Source organism: Rhipicephalus sanguineus, chromosome 7 (assembly GCF_013339695.2).
Source record: "Rhipicephalus sanguineus isolate Rsan-2018 chromosome 7, BIME_Rsan_1.4, whole genome shotgun sequence".
NCBI lineage: Eukaryota > Metazoa > Arthropoda > Arachnida > Ixodida > Ixodidae > Rhipicephalus > Rhipicephalus sanguineus.
Window position 1 is genome coordinate 16,402,518 of NC_051182.1, and position 21,592 is coordinate 16,424,109.

Consider the following 21,592-nt stretch of genomic DNA (forward strand, 5'->3'; position numbering starts at 1 on the left):
GTATTCACTGGAACCATAAGTGCTTACAGCAAATATTAGTAAATTACACTTCTACATAGAGAAGAGATGGCTCGAAATTCTGCTTATAATTGATGCTATAATTGTTAATTGTCGTCAATTTCATGTGTCACTTCAAAATGCCTGCCCAAGATCATAGTAAAGGAGTGCCCCACCATGGTGGCGTATCATATGCACACGTGTGCTCCAATTTTGGTGACGTTGGGAGGGTGCTTTTTGATCAGGGCCCCACGTGCAGGAAGGAGTGAAACTATGCACGTGCTTGACATCTTGACTGCGTAGTATGAGATCCTCCTGACGTGTGGCAAGTCTTACATAGGCAGACGTTTGGGGTAAGATTGAAGCTAGAAGGGATGAAAAAAAACAGCTCCACTAACGTGAAACCATGGGAGGTGTGAAGCACCAGTGTTTCCCATAGGGACTCGTCAATAGCAATAAGGGGACGGCGTCCTCTCATTGCTACAGACAGCATCGCAGACAGCGCCCACCACAGACAGCATCCATCGCAGAAACGGAGCTTTTCCTGAGCCAACGCGCCGCGTCGTCTTATTTGCCACTCGGAGAAGCGCACGTGGCATTGTCTCTCGCAGGTCAGCGCGCATTCTCACGAGGTTTTCCTGAGCGAATGCACCATCTTATTAGCCATTTGCTTTACCATGACGGGCGACGACGGGAGACACCGTGACGGGCTACGACGACAAGAGACGCCGACAGCCCGAGAACAAGGTGCTTCGCACCTAAACTTAGTCAACATGGGGAGTTGCTGCAGCTGACGTTTCAACAAGCAGACACACACCGGGTGTGTTGGAGTTCCAGTCTTGAAGAAGGCAAGTCCGCTTGCCTTCTTCGAAATGAGGACACATACATCAGCCCTGTGTGTGTCCTCATTTCATCCTGTGTGTAGCGCTGTTTTCATTCTTGGTCTACCAACTGATACATCCATTAGACTGTTTCAATTGAAGATAAGTTATTTTGATAAGTGGTTGCCCCACTAGGCTGATTATGAGTGGATCTGTTGAGTTGTGCACGTGTCGCAATTCTCTATACAGTCGACAACCAATGATTCGGACTCCACGGGGAACGTAAATAAGTCCGAATTATCGAATGTCCGAAAAAACGAATGCGTCAGAAAAAAAAAAATACTTTTATTGACACTTCAGGGTCCCGGTGGCCGAAAAAAAGTTGTCAATGCGTTGCTGCCCGCACTTCCGCTTACGTGCAACCAAGTCCGCCTGTATCTCCGCCAGTGTGATGTGATCGCTGTACGATGACGGGCTGGTTTCGTTCGTGAAGGCAATGCGTCTGTGCGGCGCACTTAGCGGTCGCACAGAGGCCGCATGAATGGCGGCACGGCGTGTTTGGGTTCTCGCCTGTTCAATGCGTGCACTACGCATGCAACTGCACCAGGCCACATGCACTATCGAGCAGTTGACTGAAGATGCATATCGTAAGGCCTGTCAGCGATTGAGCCGTACTGGCGCGTTTGCCACCTGCCGCCATCATGCCTCCGTGCATTTCCACTGCTTATCCGTAAAGACATCGCCGCACGGCACCGTGATAGCGGCCCCTTTGAATTTCCGGTCCGCTTCACCCCATCATCGCGACAAAGCTGACTTTCGGACTCTGCTACTGTCGCAAACAGGTCGACTCGCGAAAGCGCTGGTTCGAACCTACGAGATGATAGACACGGCAGAGGTGGGGGCTTCAGTTACTGCCTTTCAGACCTGCAATTTGGGCAGAAAGTCCGGAAAATCGACGCCGAAGAGTTTTAGCCTCCAAAATTTCCGACGTTCTTGACCATTGACGTCTATGGGGCTGGTGACGGTGCCACGAAAGTGTCCGAATTTTCGAGCATGTTCGGAAAATCAGGCGTCCGAAAAATCGGCAGTTGACTGTATCTGTCGTGTTTCGTTGTCGTCGGCGCAGCCTTCGGCGCCGGCTGTGAGGGCACCGTTGGCACCATTTAGCTCAGATCTTTTGAGACAAGTACTGCAGAATGGGCAAGTTGGTGCATTATGACAACGTATTGGTATAGCGCAGCTCAGTTTGAGCATAAAGGAAAGAGGCTTCAGCAAAGAAGGAAACACAGGCAACAGACAACAGACAACACAGGCACAGGCAACACAGGCAATTAGCGCTCATCCTGTTGCCTGTGTTTCCTTCTTCGCTGAAGCCTCTTTTCTTTATGCTCAAACTGAGCTGCGCTATACCAATACGTTGTCTTTTGAGACAGCAGAGCGTAAAATAAAGCAAGTCTCAAGATAAAAATGAACGCGCGCACAAAACGCTTTACCGCAGACGCATTCGAATTCGACAGAATGGCGGCGATAGCAGTGCAGCGCGGGGATGCAGGAACCGGAATGTAGGATGTTCGGGATGTCGATACGATTTCCCACAGTTGATAAGTGCCTCCAAGATCGGCATTTCCAATCACATATCTGTGAGGCATAAAGTAGCGATCAAAATAAAGCCTCATAGATCACCAATTAGCTTTCGTTTTGATCTCTGAGGCCATACTTTGTATGGTATGGGTGCCGGAGGAGATAATGGCTGGCGATTCGGCGCGCGACAGTCTCGGACAGGGTCCGGATTATCGAATGTAGATCTCGCAGCTGTTTGAAATATCGGTCGTCTTTACACATTACTTCTATGGAATCATCGGCGGTGCCACGCGACTGTCCGAATTATCGGTGTTCAATTTATCTGTCGGCGACTGTATATATTGCTGCATCTTGCTGTGATTAAATAAGTTGAAAGTTTACTGCACATATTGTCATTCCTTTCACTGTCCTCTTCTCTTGTTAGCGTTCAAGATATCAAGCAGTAAGCATCAACTGGGCCAGACTCAAGTTCTTCAGAATGCATGTGCTGCGGTATCAGATAGGATGTGACACATTAGGTGTGTTCTAGAGTCAAAATGTGCATCCAGCACGGTACACCTGCTATAAAATGACATGTGACACAGCACCCACTTCATGGTAAAGAGTGTGCTCCTTCCAGAAAACGTTCTTTGTCTTGGCTTAGGCCACCAAGAGAGCAACCCAATAACAGAGCGAAGGAGAAGAGAGGTGGAAGACCCCGTCATGCTCTGCTTTTTAGTCGGGCACAAGTGTAGAAGTCGGCAGCATTAACTTGTCGGGTTACTGCCACCGTGTTGGGGCAGATACACAGACACAACAGGCAAGCGTTCAAGCCCCAAACCAAAAAAGCCCCCCCCCCCCCCCCTTTATTGCCTGTCCTGCTTTTATAGCATCAGTGGGAGGAGCAGTCGCCGACGAGTTCAAACGCTGCAGCCGTCTTGGAATGCGGGCATCGCTCGGTCGTATGGTGGAGCACGTCGATGCATTCCGATGCGCGTTCCTCGAAGCACTAGTAGTTGGATTCAATGCAATGCCACCTCTTCTTTCTTTTTTCCTTTTTTTTTTTTTTTGAGTCACTGCACTGTATCCCTGCAATTCTTTGCACAAGTGCAAAAAAAAAAAGTCACACTGAACATAAAATACGGCACTTCAGACTCTGGATGCGCTACAACCACACACACGAATAAGTGACACCAAAAATTTTCGCTACTACTAGTAACCATAATGTTTCGGTGTATTCACTCTTCTTCTCGAGCGTATCACGTGATCACTTGGTTCTTCCGCTGGTCATGGAACAGTTTGTCTGTCATCAGCGACTTTTGAACCAGCAGTCTCCTCGCTTGGCGGATGGATCAAATTTTTGGCTGTGCTTGGCAAGCTTATGCCCTATGGGAAGTCGTAACTTCCAGCCTCATCATCAGCCTTCAGCTCAAGCCACACAAGAGCCCTCCGATTTCTCTCTATTTGTACTCCAGAGTCCATTTTGATAACGTAGGACCTTGGTCTCCTGGCGTTCCGTATGACTACACCTGCTGCTTTATAGCCGTTTACCCACACACCGGCGCCCAGCAGCAGCGGTGGAATATTGCGGGCAGTGTTCCGGCGATTGAAATTCCTCCTCTGCTTCTCCCTCACTGCACGATCTTTGTCGCGAACTCTTTTCATGTTGACGACTTTGTGTGAAAGCTTTTTAGGATGCAGGGGGATTGTAGTACGCAGTCGCCGGCCCATCAAGAGGTCACTTGGAGTTTTTACAAAAAGTCCAGGAGTATCCCTGTACCCTAATAAGAGGAGGTATGGGTCACGGGATTTCTGAATGAGACCTTTTATTGTCTTAACCATCCTCTCCATCTCTCGGTTGGCCTGTGGATATCTTGGGCTTGACGTTACATGTCGGAGCGCGTATTCTAGAGAAAAGGAATGGAAAGCTGATGAGCTGATTTGTGTTCCATTGTCTGAGAACACTATTTCAGGAATACCGTGCCTTGCAAAGATGCTTTTAAAACGGTTTACTAGGTGATCACTTGTAGTTGATGCCAGACGAGCAACTTCTGGATATTAAGACAGGTAATCGACAACGACCAGATAGTCCACACCCTTGATTTGGCAAGGATCAATGCCAACTTTCTGCCAAGGCAGTATCAGACGGGATCATTGGTTATGCAGCCTGTTCGCGTAACATACAGCATTCTCAGCAGTTGGTCCCGGCCACCACACGGGACTCGTGCACACGTGCCCAACATTTAGTGATGCCCTGGTGCCCATCATCTAGGTGCTTCGGCCCTTTGACGCTGCGGTATGACGAGGCGCATGCCTTTCATCAAAACTCCATTACAAACTGAGATTGTCGCCCTCTGTTACCGATATGGTTGCATACAGGCCTGAAGGAAGTGATATTGTGGCCACCCATTTCGACGGAAACAAACCAAGGTTTGGCACACGGTATCTTCTGCCTGACCCTGCTTAACTTTCTCAAAGACGCTAACCTCAGCCACTGTATCGACGCGACCGTGTGCAAAGCACTCAATTTCGGACACAGACAGTGCTTGAGGATCCCTCTGACACGATCGGGGTGGAGCTCATGACAAAGTATGTGCCAAGAACAAATTTTCCCGTGTACGTACTCTACCTTGAACATGAAGCGCATTACCCTCATTCCCTCATTCGGAAGCGCTGAATACGCGGAGGGAGTAAATCGAGTGGCGCTTTGCCAAGCAGCATTATGAGTGGTTTGTGGTCAGTCTCAAAGTTTACATCAAGTCTTCTGATGCACCCTTCAAACCTCTCCGTGGCCTATGTTAGGGCTAAAGCTTCCTTCTTGATCTGTGTATACCGAGACTCCATTGGTGATAATGACTTGAAGGCAAACGCCACTGGACAGCACGCACCATTACCTTCTCTTGGAATAATACTACGCCAAGCCCAAGTGAAGAGGCATCAGAGGAAACTACTGATAGATGCTTTGGGTCATATTTTTCCATGCAACAGTCAGAACATATCTGTTTTTTGATGCTACTCAGAGCAACTTCTTGAGGTTTAACACATGTCCACTCGCGACCTTTTTGCAAAAGTTCGTGCCTTGGAGCGGTTATCTGTGACAGATTAGGAATAAACCTGGCCAGGTGATCAGCCATTCCAAGAAGTCTACACACACCGCTTACATCACGCAGTGGATCTAGGTTTTTGAGAGCATCCACCTTCTTCGGGTTCGGTTTTATGCCATCTTTATCAATAAGCCATCCTAAAAACACCACTTCTGTGACCCCGAAGCAACACTTTGCTTTCTTTAGCGTTATCCCTTCTATTTCCAGTTTTTCCAATGTTTTTTCGAGACGCTGGTCATGTTCTGCCTTCATGCTCCCAAAAATTAACATATCATCAATCAAATTGACAACGCCTGACATGCCAGTCATGATTTTGGACATCCTTTTCTGAATGTACCCTGGCGCCAATGTGATGGCAAAAGGCAGCCTTTGAAAGCAATACCTTCCATGTGGAGTTATGAAAGTGGTCAACAGCTGACTTTCGCTTGACAACTTAATCTGGTAAAAACCAGAATTTGCGTCTAACTTTGAAAGTACTGTTGCACCACCCAATAACCCTAGCGTCTCATCCACAGTGGGCAGAACATAATGTTCACTAAGTATATTTCTATTTAGGTGCATAAAATTCACACAAATTCGTATTGCTCCTGATGGTTTCCACACGGGAACCATTCCAGCGCACCATTCTGAAGAACCCTTCTACTTTCCTTATTACGCCCTGTCTTTCCATGTCATCCAACTCGTGCTTTACAGCATCTCTCATGGGAAGATGAACGCGGCATGCCACGTGAACTGCATAGGGCACAGTGTTTGGCTTCAAGCAAATCGTATACTTTTCGATGACGTACCCAATCCCTGAAGCAGCTGAGGGCACAGATGCGCCCAAGGTCCTGATGACGTTGTGCCGTCAACAAATTTAATGACCCCTAGCCGTTCTGAGGCCTCTATACCAAGAACGGATCGCAACGAAGCAACGACAAATACTGTCTGTTTCATAGGCGCCTGCTTCCAACTAATAACTGCAGTGAATTTTCCTAGAACCTTTAGTCGATTACCGTTAGGTCCCGTTTGAACTATATCCGTTCTCTCTAACTTTGATGGGATCCCAGGGAATGTTAAAGGAAACACCGATACCTCAGCACCTGTGTCTGTCTTGGCGGAAACTGGCGTTCCGCTTATACACACTTCAGTAGACTTGGCATTTGCGGCGCAAGTATCAACAGTACCAAGAAACTTTCTAAAGCGAAAACAGTCCTACCTTGCTGGTAGTGAAGCCTTTCTTGCGACTGACTGCACTGAAATGTCTCTTCACGTTGCAGTGGTAACACTTTCCTGCCTTCGCCAGGCAAGACGTCCTTGGCCTGCTTGTCTGCTGAAAGGGTGGCGCGCCCCCGATTGATGCTCCCTTCAAAGAGGCTGCGAAGACGCGCTCTTTTTTTCGACCGTGTCAAAGTCTGTTTCCATTGTAGTAACGGACGAACTGGCATTGTTTTGCAACTGATGCTGTTGCTCGTGTACTGTTTCTTTGAGACGAGCCTTGGCGACAGCACTTGTTAGCGTCAGGTCAGCGTCCATTTGCAGCATTTCGGAGAGCTTCGCATCCCTGAGGCAAACGACAAAGCAGTTGCGAATCATTCTCATTTTGAATGTGCTGAAGCCACACCTGTCTGCAAGTGTGTGCAAAACTGTGATGAAGTTGTAGACGGACTCGCCGGGATTCTGGCTTCTGAAGTAAAAGCAAGTGCTTCATAGACGACATTGCGAGCAGAAGTGCTTGTCAAACTTGCCTTTGACGGCCTCGTCTTTCTTGATGTTGTCTTCCGGCAAGTTGAAGGTCTGGAATATCATGCTCGCTTGTCTTCCCATTGTGTAAAAAATAGTCCCGAATTGAGCTACTTCGCTGTACTCGTTCAATCCCGAAGCAAACCGGTAGTCGTCAAATTCTTGCAACTATGCCGGCCATTCAGACATTCTTTCGAAGTTGAAGTTTGATGGCTGCTGGATGGTGAACATTCCGGAGCAAGTCCCTGTTGACTCATTACCAGGCATGTTGGCGTCATCATCCTCTGCGCACAGCGATCCTCAGAGACGAAGTACTGCATGAGATGCTACTTTCTTGACGTCAGCCGGAAACTTCTGACACCATGTTGTGTTACTGCCACCGTGTCGGGGCAGACACGCAGAAGAAAGAACACAGCAGGCAAGCGTTAAAGTCCCAAACCAAAAAAACTTGGACGCTTGAGCTTCGCCTTCAAGAGCAGAATGCGATAGTGTAGTCAGGCCCTGTGCACATCACCTTCTCAACTGCTAGCCTGGCTTCGGTTCTCGGTGCAAGCCTCAGCCGTGCCGTAAGAAAACGAACGACGACGTGTAACATTGGCTGTTTCAAACTATCCTAGAATGCCTACTGCAAGTACAGTTAATGCCCACTATGGCATGATTCTTCCTTTTGCAAATCAGCGAAGGGCCCGCTACACATCCGTAAGGCAACATGCGACCCTAGGCAGCTGCTCACTTCGTTGATGCTTTTGCAGCTGATGATGATTAAATATGTCTTGGCGCTTTGTAATGTGTGGGTTTTCAAACACCGCACTTGTTGCTCAATTCACGTGTTTTGATGCCTGGCGTAACTCTACGCTTCTGCTGCTCAATATTGCATGTGTTAAGGAGACTCCTTCCACTACATGACATTCATGTAGTGTTTTCTTTTTCAAAGCAGTTTCAAGCAATTGCGTGCTTTGTGGTATACCGCCTGCTTGCCATGCAGACGGCCTGGGTTCAATTCTCACTCGGACCTAAGATTTTTATTATTTATTTTATTCGCATCTTTTTCTATTTTTCAGTCACAGACAAGATGATGATTTTTCGCTCACAACCGCCAGCACTGCTACCGACACCGAAATTTCTGCAAAACGAACTCTTTAACACTAAGGCGTCTGTCCTCTCTGTCCTGCTTTTATAGCATCGGCGGGTGGAGCAGTCGCCGGCAAGTTCAGACGCCACAGCCGTCCTGGAACGTGGGCGTCGCTCGGTCGTATGGCAAGCACGTCGATGCGTTTCGATACGTGTTCCTCGAAGTGCTGGTCGCGTTCGAACTCTTCAAAGGCGGATGTACACAAGCCTGCACCAATGGACATGCACTCCGAACCGATGTCATGAGCTGGACAGCTGGAGAACATTGCTGAGTGCATGAGAAGAGCTACTTTTTTTTCATGGAGGTGATCGGCTGTTGCACTTTGGTCATCTGGGCAGGGCCTTTCCAGACTTCTGATGGCTATAGGTAGTGTCCACTGATCGCGTGGAGGTCGTGCATGGTTTCAGTTCTTTCTTTTGTGTGCAGCTTAAACACTCTTGGACTTGCTCAGAATTTCTGACAAGAAACTGGTTCGCGATTCCTAAGGTGTTAAGCTTGTTCACTTAAAAAGGAAGCAATGCACTTCTGCCATTTGTCCTCATTCGTGACGGTTCGTCGACCTTACAGGTTTTTGCACTAACAAGCACGTCAAGGCTAAGCTTCTTATTCTTAGATGTTGGGGGACACCAATATGTGTGCCCCCAGTGTCTGATTGACGTCACACTGGTGACCTTATCACCTGAGAGATCTTTCAGTGAATGTCACGGGCAACGACCAATGAACAGTGGCTGGGCACTGCTGCTCATATGCTCGCATAGGGACCTAAAAATGTGCCCCTATTTTGAATAAGAACATGTTGCGAGAGCAGCAAACTCTTTTATGTGGGGCAAAAGCACTTCTTAATTCCTGCTGATTCCACTGAGGATTTGCTTTTTTTTTCATTGAGTTGAGGACAGCTTCTTTCAACTTCAAGACTGTGAAGAGCAATCTCTGTAGTATCTTGACATAAGCTGGGAAATCCTTTTTCTCACCAAGCAAGGTTGCTTGCAAGATAAGCAAGAGTGCACTTGATTACACTGCCTGAATGGCAACTCGTGCTTGTCACCTGCCACACAGTGACAACTACTACTCCAGATTACTACTCCAACTACTACTCAAGTACTACTCCAAAATTCTCCCACACACTGAGGCGTTGCGTGGGACTACTTTGGAACAATGCTGCGTAGAGTGTGCTTTGGGATGCACCAATGCACGTGCCCCCTAGTGCCTCTTACAACACTGCACTTATTGGCTCAGAGATCTGGTGGTACCTCTTAGAAGCCATAACCACCTAACTTGTCACTGCTGCAAAAGACACTACTGTGCTTCAGTGACTACTATCTGTTGCATGGCATCGGATTGGAAAGTTGCATTTGCAAACAACCATGTGTAATTGAACCTCCAGTAGTTCCAATTTGTTGCCTCTGTCTTACTTGCAGTGGGATTATCAATTATTTAAATTGAAATTTATATGATGGATATAGTTATCGCCAATATAACCCGAAGTAAGTGTTTTTCACATTTGCCTTTTCTTGCCACAGGTGCAACTGTACGAGGACTTTGCCAGAAGCCGTGCAAAGAAGTCGGTGGATGAGTCTGTCGCAGGGGCTTCTGAGGACCAGTCAGTCAACTCGCATGCCACTGCTCATGTGTTCCAGGTATCTCCCTTGCATTGTTGTTTCGTTTTTGAGAGATACCTTTTAGATGCAGTGTTTTTCTCAAGTGCACCAATCTCAGTTTCCCTCTAGGTGAGATACTAGCAGCCTTAAAATTCAAAGGCCATTTATTGGCACTATGTTTCTGAACAGTTTCCAGAGTTCTCAAAAGGAGAGACTGGTGGGCTAGTTGGTAGTACATAATTCAGGCAGTAGCGCAAAGAATCACATGGACGGCGAGAGCAAGACAGGGCACAGCGCAGTACCCCGTCTTGCTCTCGCCATCCACATTTGCGCTACTGCCTGAATTATGTTCTTATTCTGAAACAAGTGTAGAAGCTTAGGCGAGTTGGTTGTGGTTCATGACGGCGTATATCACAGCACACGAACATAGAAAAAAAGGGACTGAGTAAAAAAAGAGCACTGACTTCCAATCGTGTGGGGGCGGCAGTGCTTTTTCTGAGGTTAGTGTTATTGACTCAGACCTTAGATCGATGACGGCGCCGTGGTGACTTAGGAAGTCCATCCCAAGTATCATATTCTGGAGCAATGTTGTAGGATTACAAAGCTTGCTGGATAAGTCTGGTTATTGATGGTGACTCTTGCTGTGCAAACTCCAGCTGGCGTTTTTAGATGGCCTCCAGTGGTCCGTATTTCAGGGCCTTGCCAAGCAGTCCTAACTGTCTTCAACTTTGTGCCAAACGGTCCACTGACGACGGAATAGTCGGCTCCACTGTCAATGAGTGCAGTGACGTGGCCATCGACTAGTACGTCGACATCGCTAGTTCGTCATCTTGCGTTGCGGTTAGGTCGGGGTGTCGGATCACGGCTGTGGCGGTTTGTTCCACTGCTTCCATTTTGCTTCGTCAGGTCTTCTTCAATCCGCAAGGTTTCGTCGTCCTGGCTCTCATCGGCTTGCGGTGTGTTCTTAGGATTTCGTCGTGGCGCCGTCGGCGGTGGAGGATCTTCGGTATTTCGTCGTACAGCAACTACACGTCCATCGGTTGTTGCCCTTAGTTTTCCAGATAAGGGCTTGCAGATCGGCCCTGGGTAGGGCCGCTGTACTGTGGGCGTTGCTGAGGAGACCGGTAGCCTCCTGGCGACGGTGAACGCGACAAATGTCGATGTGTCCATTCACTGTCTGTCAGATAGTCTGCGACGTTACGCGGTCGTTCACCCCGCTGTGGACATGGCGCGTTGACGGCGAAACTGCGAAGCCCCATCTGTTGGTACTGGCAGCGGTGTGGCCAGGCTCCCCGCAGTGGTAGCAGAGTGGGCTCTTGTCAGTGGCCCGCCAAACGTCGGTCTTTCTCGGAGCATAGCATTGGCCAACAGGTGGTGGGCGGCACGACGTTGGTGGCGGCGGTGGTGGCGTTTGGAACTGCGGCTGGGTGGCGTCTTGGTGTGGGCAGCATAGCTCATGGCTTGTAGCTGCGGTGGTGCTGGCTGAGGAACACACAGTGACTGTTGAATTCCTTCTCAAACAATGTCCGCAATCGACGTCACTTGCTGTGGAGAAGGTGCGAGCTTTCGGAGCTCCTCTCACACGGTGGCTCGGATCACTTCGCGCAACTCGTTGGAATCGATGGCATGAACAGCCGCGCTGTCTTGAATGGAGCGACTATTGTACTGTCTGGCGCGCATTTCCAGCGTCTTCTCGATCATCGTTGCCTCTGACAGGAATTCCTGGATGGTCTTGGGTGGATTCCGCATCAGCCCGGCGAAGAGCTCCTGCTTGACTCCTCGCATAAAAAGCGAACTGTCTTGTCTTAGGGCATGACGGGATCTGCATGACAGGAACGGTCCTTGTCATCTCCTCCGTGAAAAGTGCCACGTTTTCGTTCGGCATCTGCACGCTGGTCTCGAGCAGAGCTTCAGCCCTCTCTTTGCAGAAGACGCTCATGAATGTGGCGAGGAACCTGGTGCGAAAAATGTCCCACGTTGTCAGGCTTTGCTCTTGGTTCTCGAACCAGGTATGAGCGGCGTCTTCCAAGGCAAAGTACACATGTCATAGCTTGTCTTCACTGGTCCAGGCATTGAAAACAGCAACTCGGTCATAGGCTTCGAGCCAGCTTTCCGGCTGTTCGAATGACGATCCGCGCAAAGTTGGCGGCTCCGTGGGCTGCCGGAGAAGGATTGTCGCAGGCTGCTTGGGTTCGGTCGTTGTCGCTGCAGTCGATGTTGAGATCTGGGGCTGCCTGGTTTTTTCGGGAAGGAGCCCGTACTCTGGCTGCAGTCCCTTCTGCTTGCGGCTTGTTCGACGATCCTGGTGTCTTTGCCGTTGTCCTCGTCGCAGCTTGGGCTTGGGTCAGCGCTTCGCGGTGGCATCCGGATCATGAAAGCAGCACCTCCACCAGATGTCACGGGGTCGTGACGTCGACGAAGGCAGCAGTCGGCGTGTCCAAGATGAAACTGGTTATTTGGCCGAACTTGTGGCCAGGAAACAAAGTCAAACTACAGCAATACACACACTGATAGCAGGCAAACAGAGCGTCGGCAGTCGATAAAACTGATCTGCGGTAAGGCGCGTTAACATTTATACATGCAGCATCAAACATTCGAGTTTTATTGGTGGTGGCCACGTTAATTCCAGAATAATCTCAACTGTTCGCATTTGCGCGCTCAAGCCTATAAGAAGATTCTAAGATAATCTGGAAGGTTCCCAGGTGAAGTTTAATGTTTGACGGAAGCCCGTCTGGTTGGTGAAGTGTGAAATGCATTTCACTTCTGAACAAGGCTCCCGTGTGGGAGCCGAAACGTCTTTTTCTGTGTGTTTTAATTTTCACTTTGGTCGGCGCAATGCCTCGAGGTTTTTTTACCTTCACCAAGGTTCCCAGGCATTAGGGTGCCGCTTGGGCAAGGAAGCGGCTATGCGTGCAACGGACTAGTTACATAAAAATAAGAAAAGAAGCACACGTGGCATAATGTGCTAACGAAGAGCTTTCTGTTGTCACTGGTGATGGCCACAGGTGTCCCATTGCGGCAGAACACTTGGACCATGCACTCCAGGATTTTTGCACTGGTTGCTGCTCGTAGACGAAACAGCTCTGGAAACATTGTGAACTTGTCAATGACAACTAACAAGTATTTGTGGCCACGAGGTGTAGACGGCAAGGGTAAGGTGTAGACGGCAAGCTTGGTGCTGTGCAGAGCGGCTTCCCACCTCGCCGAGAGAACATCGGGATTAATACTTTTAGCTTTAGGAAGGCACAGCGCAGCTGAGACAATGGACAAGAACACGCAGCACACACGAGCGCTGTGTGTTCTTGTTCGTTGTCTCAAGTTGCGCTGTGCCTTCCCATTGCTATGAACGAACTTGCCCAGGTAAAAGTTTTAGCTTTAGCCTTGCATTCCTAGAGCATATGCTTGAGCATAGCTGTGTCTGTCTGGGAGACCTTACAGATGCTGGTGTTATAGATCTCGACGTAGATTCGGTGATATTGAACAAAACTTTTGCCGCCAAGATTAGCTGCCTAACTCAAAGCTTGGGTGCTAAAATTGCTTGACACAACATTGTTTTCAGGCAGAATCATGCATTTGTTGCCTTTTCCACAATCCGCCACATTTAGCGGCAGTGCCGTGAATTACATTTGGTAACATTTAACTCAGCCAGAAACAGGCATGCCAACCACGCCAGCCATCAGCCCGCATCTCAACCCGCTCCGCTCCCACTATAGTCCCGAGGACCAGTATGAATGCACAGGTAGTGAACAATGCTCTAGGGTAAGGGTACGTTTCAGCGCCATTGTCGGAATGGGTAGAGTGAGATGTAAAGGAGAGATGGAGAAAGGGAAGTGCGCACCGGCTGCTTCCTATGTTGCTAAGGCTTCTGTCGCCAGCACGCTTGACATCACAGCTGTCAACGTGCGCACGGTGTGCAGCCGCCATGCACTCCCAATCATCCAAATCTGTTCAGAAATATCGGAAATAGGCACACTTTCTCAAAACAGTTGCACCTTCCAAGTGGAATTATGATGTCTTTTTTTTGATATTTTTCTTCAGTGTTCCTTTAATGCTGTTGTGTTAAAATGTACGAATAAGTGATGGCACATGCAAACTCAAAATAAAGTATCAATGCATTGCCTGTCACATCACTGCGGAAACAAAAAACCCAAAACCTGAAAGCAAGCGGACCACAGAGGTCATTCATCTGCACCAAGGCATTGGTTACAGTTCACGAATCTTTTTTGTTTCCTCATCGTATTTTCGAAAAGTATGTTTCAGACACATTTCTGCTGTAGAATGCCTCAACTGTTAACCTGTATGACTACAAGTGAACCTTGTGTTCCAGGCCCTGCAGTACCTGCGCAAGGTGTGCAACCACCCAAAGCTGGTTCTGAACCCACAGCACCCCGAGTACCATCGCATCATGGCTGGCCTCCAGCAGTCGGAATCCTCCCTTTCAGACATCAACCATGCTGCCAAGCTACGCTCACTCAGGTCAGCCCATAGGGCTTTGCACACTTTTGCTTTTAGGGCCTTAGATTCCTCATCAAATGCGAAAATTGACCAGCGGCATCTTGCGTCCCGCAGCGTCAGGGACAACACGAGGCATACAAAAAATTATCACGTGATGACGTCACCATATGATGTCATCATGACGTCACAGGTCACCAAAATGTGCGACGTCATCAAGACATCACAAATTTTGCCGTGACGTCACATTATGTGATGCCACGTCATGCGATGCCATCATCACATGACATCGTAGCTTGGTCAAAGGTGGGCCAATCACCAAGGCAGTGCAAAACCATGCTAGATTCACAAAGCTTTCAGAGGATGGTGGGGAAGGATCAATACATCAACTGAGAAGAAAAATAAGATGGCTTTCGTCCTCGAGTTGTCTTAGGTGAAGGCATAAGGGACCATGGGAGTTTTGGTCCTAAAGTGTCAGGTGGAGTATAGTGGCTAGCGCAGGGACGCTGCTGCAAACGTGTTGGCGTTTAAGTTTTGCGGATCCCACATACTGTGGGAATCGGTCGATGCGAAGCTTTGATGAGCTAGCTAGGCAAACTGACGACAAGAGATGCGCAGCAGATTTCAATTATAGAAAACGTGGGTTTCAGCCAGCGTGATAAACCGTGCAGATAAAGTTTTACAATGTCATTTGGAGGATGTTGTATGAGAATGCCAACAAGAGCAATATTTATAAGTGCTTTTTGAATTAGTACTATTCACCTTGATAGAACCGTGTTGCTAAGATTAGCACATTATTATGTCAATTTTCATTTACATAAGGGGTACATATACATAAATTATACAAATGGTAACCACATATGTTAATTGCACGACAGGTAATGTGTTACACTTTGCTGGAATAAAGCCGGTCAGGTAATGGCGGCAGTGCTGTGGGAAAGGTCGTTTCATTCGGGTGATGCCTGTGGAAAGGAGGAGGCAGAAAATGTCTTGATGCAGCTGCGTGGACGGATGACTTGTAAGGCATGACCGATGTGATGAGGTATGCGGGCTGGAGGGGTGATATAGTCTGGGTGGTCACATGAGCTGTAATAGAACTTATGAAACAGAGCTAGGGTGCCAATGCGGCGAGGAAGTGCAAAAGTTAAAAGAGGTGATTCTTCTTTCACTGATGACGCACTGACGTGGTACAATCATGATTAATGAATAAATCTTACCGCACGGTTCTGTAGTGCCTCAAGTGAATAAGCCTGAGTTGGGCTCCGAATGGTAGCGGCATACTCCAGCTTTGGTCTGATAATGGATTTGTAGGCTAGCAGTTTTAAGTGCTTGGGAGCGTGACGTAAATGTCATTTTAGAAGTCCAAGTGGTTTGTTAGCACCCGCTATTACCATAATTACTCAAATCTAGGCTGTTGTTTGTTTTGTTTTTTTTCGAAAAATCCGGCAGATCCCACACACTGTGGGAATCGATGTAATGCGAAGCAGCCAGCAAAGAGTTGCATACATCGCTTTGTTTATTTTTGAACCAAATGAAATCATCATGCCATGGCATCTAGTTCACCATATATCGCATGTTTGCCCAGCACGCGTGCATGCACAATGTGGTATATACCATACCAATGAAACGTATATCCTGGTATATACACTGCATGAACGGTCATTTATGTTCATCACGCACTCCTGTCATGCCATACCAATATTGGTATATACAGTAGAACCCCGCTGATACGTTTTTGAAGGGACCGTAGGAAATAAACGTAAGAGACGGGAAACGTAAGAGCCGAAAAACAGGAAAAACGGCAAAATATTTAGTGGTACAGAATTTTATTTCAATTCTTACGAGCAGCACGAAAATTGGCGCGCTCAGCCACGATCTAGCTCGATGGATAGAAACGCGGAGCTTAGGACGGCCTCATCCACAGAAATGTAATCAACGTATGTGATCTTTTTAACACCAACAGCTGTAGGCATGAAAGAACTAAGCACACGCAATCACGACCGGCGCGGCGAGTCCGACCGCGAACCGCACGCACGACCATGCGAGCTCCAACCAGCTCGAACTCCTCCCGTTCTCCGACAAATAACGATGATGATGAGTCTACGCCAACGCGATGGCAGAAGTGAATGCCAATCTCAAAGGCCTTGCTTTCGCAAGCAATTACGTCATACACGCCATGTTTGTGCAATACAAATCTCAAAGGCTATGCTTTTGTCAATAGTAAATGCCAATCTCGAAGGCCTTGCTTTCGCGAGCAGTTACGTCATAGACGCCATCTTTGCAATTTGAATCTCGAAGGCCATGCTTTTGTTTGAATCAATTGAAAGATTCTGTTGCTTGCGCCTCTCATGCGGCTAATATTACGGTCAAACGAGGCCAAGCTGCGTGAAAATGCACCACGGCCGCTCTCTTTGGTAGTCACTCGGTCGGCTCCGAGCGCACTTCGCGACATATCATACGGGAACGGTCCGACAGTTACGACGTAACAGCGGGGTTCCCAATACATTGTATCCTATGGGAGCTATGCCGGGACCGGCGGAAAACGACGTAACAGCCGGGAAAACGCAGCAGTGAGGAACGTAACAGCGGGGTTCTACTGTATCCAGTTATCTAAACGGCCGGAAGCGCATCATAACAGTGTCACGTAAATCATACCGTACATGACATGCATAACATAATTCGCATGTTAGGACCTGTCATTTATGTTCGTCATACAGTCACATCGCACCATACCAATTTTTGGTGTATATCAAACGGGTGAAATGGCCATGAGTCCACCATGAGCATGGCATGTAAATCATGCCATACATGACATGCATTTCAAGGTTTTCATGTTACCACCTGTCATATATGTTTGTCATACAGTCACGTTGTGCAATACCAATTTCGGTGTATATCAAGCGAGTGAAGCGGCCGCGAGTACATCATGAGCGTGGCATGTAAATCATGTCGCACATGACTTGCCTGTCACGATTTTCATGATACCGCCTCTCATTTACGTTCGTCATACAGGCACGTCGTGCAATACCAATTTTGGCGTATATCAAGCTAGGGAAACGTCCGCGAATGCACCATGAGCGTGGCATGTAAATCATGACATACATGACATGCATGTCATGGTTTTCATGTTACCACCTCTCACTTACGTTCGTCATACAGTCACATCGCGCAATACCAATTTTGGTGTATATCAACCTAGCGAAACTGCCGTGAGTGCGTCATGAGCGTGACATGTAAATTATGTCGTGCATGACACGCGTGTCATGATTTTCGTGTTATCACGTGTCAGTTATGTTCGTCATGTCGAAATGTCTCGTCATACCAGTTTTCGTATATATCCATTCATTTAAACGGCCGCGAGCGCCCCGAGACCATGTCATGTAAATCATGCCGCACATGACATGCGTGTCATGATTTGCACGTTAGGACCTATCATTATGTTTGCCATGAACTCTTGTCACGTCATACCAGTTTTGTTATATACGAAATTAACGGAATGGCCGCAAGAGCCCCAAGGCCGTGGAATGTAAATCATGCTGTTCATGACATGCATATCATGATTTTCATGTTATGACCTGTCATTTATGTTCCTAATACGGTCATGTTATTCCATACCAATTTTGGTATACATCCGATTAACGAAACGGCCAGGAGAGCACAAAGTCGTAGGCGGCTAGATGGATGGATGGATGGATGGATGGATGGATGGATGGATGGATGGATGGATGGGTGGGTGGGTGGGTGGGTGGATGGATGGATGGATGGATGGATGGATGGATGGATGGATGCGCTCAGACTCGCAGAAGTTCGCTAAGAAATGCTTCGCATTTAAAAAACGATGTGCAAAAGTGGGGGAGGGGGTCGCCTTAGATTCAGATACCATGGTTTGATCGCAACCGCCACATACATAAAGGCCTGGCCGCGCCAGCGGCATGACGGCTTCCCATGCGCCAATCTCAGGCTGCCATGTGCAGGCGGTCCTGCGTGCGCGCTCGAGGCTCATTTTCACGACATTCTACGGTAGCTGCACGGTGACGTGGCCGCTAGGCTCAGCGGCGGAGTATTGGTCCCCACGGCTACACAGGCAAACCGCGTGGTCTGCTTTGCACTGTCCATTGTTCCGAAATCTCGCAGTCCGACGTTCATGCAGCGAGGGCGCCGAGGGTCGTCAAGCCGGCGAGCTTTCATGCCAGCAAGGGTGAATCGTATCACGTGAGCACGGCGCCGGTGATTGCGATGCACTTTGACACCCCCTCCTCCATTCGTCACGCGTGGTGCGGATTTGGCAGTTTTCTGGCAGCGATTGTCAGTGCAGTCGTGTTGGTAGAGTTTTTGGAAGTGTCGCACCTTAACCACGTGCTCACGAAACGCCTGCACCACCTGCACAATGGCACCAACCAAGCGGTACCACTACAGTGTGGCCTTTAAGCAAAAGGTCATTTTGCATGCAGAGAAAACTTGAAACCTACAAGCGCAGCACGACTTCGGCATGCACAAAAAGAATGTGCGACGATGGCGCAAACAACGGGTCGAACTGTTTAGCTGTGCAGCAACCCGCATGGTGTTCACTGGACCAAAAACGAGCCAACACCATGAGGTGGAAAAAGTTGTCGCCGATTTTATCGGGGAACAAAGGGAAGCGGGAATGCCCGTGGCAACAGATTATCCAGGCGAAAGCCAGGGAAGTTGCCAATGTGAAGGGTGTCACACGAGCCAATTTTAAAGCAAGCAGGGGCTGGGCAACGTCCTTCATGAAACGGTTTGGGTTCAGCCCGAGGTGACGGACCTCCGTGCATCAGAAGTTGCCCACTGACTTTGAGGAAAAGCTCATCAAGTTTCAGTGCTACGTGATGGACAAACAGCGGTAAAAGGGCTACCAAATGGGGCAAATTGCAAACGTCGACCGGACCCCGGTGTTCTTGGACATGCCAATGGCATACACCGTGAACAAAAAGGGTGCGAAGGAAGTCAAACTTAGGACAGGTGGTTATGAAAAGGAGTGAACGACAGTAATGTTGTGCAGCTGCACCACCGATGAACGAAAACTCCCCCCATACGTAATATTCAAGCACAATACTCTACTAGCAGGTGAAAAGTTCCCCAGAAATGTTGTGCGCGTTCACGACAAAGCTTGAATGTCCAGCGGCTTGATAGACGTCGGACTCTGCCCAGGCGACGCTGCGAAAAACATCGCCACCAGCGCCCTCATCGCAGCCCTGGTGCTAAATGGGTAGTACAAAGAGAGCCGTCCGCAAGCAAATGCGCATAGGCCACAATAGAACCCCCTCCCTCTTTCATTGGTGTCTAGGCTCGGTTTCCTGAAAATCAAGGACCTGGAAAGCTTCTTCCACCAATCCACGCTTCAAAAAAGTAGGCAGCTCGTCAAAGTGGACTGCGGGTACAATACAAAAGAAGTTTCAGTTATTCCGGCGTGCTGCAGCTCGCAAGTACAAATGAGCATCACACGACATAAAGTTCGAGGCAAGCCCTCCGAAGTCCATTCTCTGTAGTGCCTAAACGCGGTAAAATTGGGTATATACGTAATGCCAAAGCGATGAAGTACATGCACGATCAATTTACTTAGCTATGTATCTTACAATCAGTAGTACAAAGTTCGCTTTATCAGGGACGAATTGCCCCGGCTATTTTCGCCTTTTCAGTTGCATTCTCCCTTCATCTCTCACTTCCTGTGCATTGGACAGATTTAATTATTACGCATTCTTAAATGGTCCCTTGATGGTCGTCTTTCATTTGTATATAGTGCAAATGGGGACATGTGTCTGTCCACTTTCGCGGGGCACAACCAAAGGCAATACTGTGGCCTCCGAGATAGCTGCGGCAGTTGCGGAGGTCACGTACAAAACAAACCTGAAAGATGTCACAGCCAACATTTTGCGATTTACTTGTATGATGCACGTGTTAGCCAGTTAGAACCGAAACTCTGAGCCTTCAAAACGTACGTGCGTGATGCTGTGTAGCGACAACCAACTGAGATAATAGACCTTTTCACAGGAGAGAAAAAAGCGCTGCCATGCTGGGCTGCGCGCGGGATTAAAAGGCTGATGTCACAGCCTCGGCAGTGCATATTGGAGGGGTCACGCCTGGTTAGCTCAGCCCAGAGAGGATTATGGCGGTGCCCAGGGAGCAGTCTGTGAAAAGGTCTACAGGATGTCGCGGCGTGTGTATCACGCATCTTCAGTCTGCCTCTAGCTGCTCACTCTATGCTGCCTGGCACGCACCGCGGTCTGAACCTCTGCTGAGCTTCATAGTCATGGTTACCACAGTTCTCCGTCAAGTCTATGCAAATTAACATCAGAGCCGCATTACCACACTTTCTCATGCGACGGGCTGTGGAGAACGCGGGTACTTCGCTTACCCAACATGCTCGCAACGGCCCATATCCAGTGCTCTCGCCTTTTTGCTTCCTACGACAACTATGGAAATCGGTAAAACTGAACGTTGTTATTCAGTCTTTTACGTCCGTGGCAATTCACAGCTCAACAGTAGCGTCGATTGTGGCATTTCTTCGTAACGTGCGCAGAGGTCTCGTCTGCTGTTGTTTTCGCCGTCGTTTGGTGAGTGATCCAGTAAACACTTCATGGCGGTTCGGTGGCGCGTCCGACTATTGGAGAGAAATTCACAGCTCTCTTTATGAGTGTTAAATGTGCAAACACACACAATTTTAAGCTCAATCGTTGTTTTGCACTCCTTAGTCGGACCTGGTCCCACAGCAAACTGTGCAAGGGCGTCTGTCTTTGTACAACCCAGTACTGCTCCGACAGGTGGCGCCACGTGTCTTGCGAAACTCCTGAGTCTGACGGGTGAAAACAGCTTGGGAACGCCATCCAGGGGCCGCGTTGTGCAAGCAGTCACTTATGGTGACTGCATATGGTGACTTATGGTGTGCAATCAGTCACTTATGGAAACTGAAAACAGCGAACTTTAACCGTGTGACCATTCAGAGAGCCTAAACGAAAATAAAAACAAGCTGTGTACTATCATCTAGTATGAAGCTTGTATACTAGCTATATACTAGCATATTGACAATGCTACATGTACTGGCATTGTCAATATATGATTTAATTGTATATTTGTACCTGACAATTTTCGTGAAATTATGTGAGATTACTTCGATATCATACTGATTGTTAACTGCTGCTGTGACAACTTTGACATGTGACTGATTACATTTAGCACTCTATCAGC

The 21,592-nt window shown here is 48.3% G+C and overlaps 1 protein-coding gene across 1 annotated transcript in view; it reads left to right on the forward strand.

Annotated features, from left to right (window-relative positions):
- The window catches only part of LOC119399311 (TATA-binding protein-associated factor 172-like), a 374,345-nt gene that overhangs the window by 312,613 nt on the left and 40,140 nt on the right, over nt 1-21,592 (forward strand). Inside the window, 2 exon segments of the mRNA XM_049417333.1 lie at nt 9,857-9,973; nt 14,262-14,410. Coding sequence (XP_049273290.1) covers nt 9,857-9,973; nt 14,262-14,410 — 266 coding nt within the window.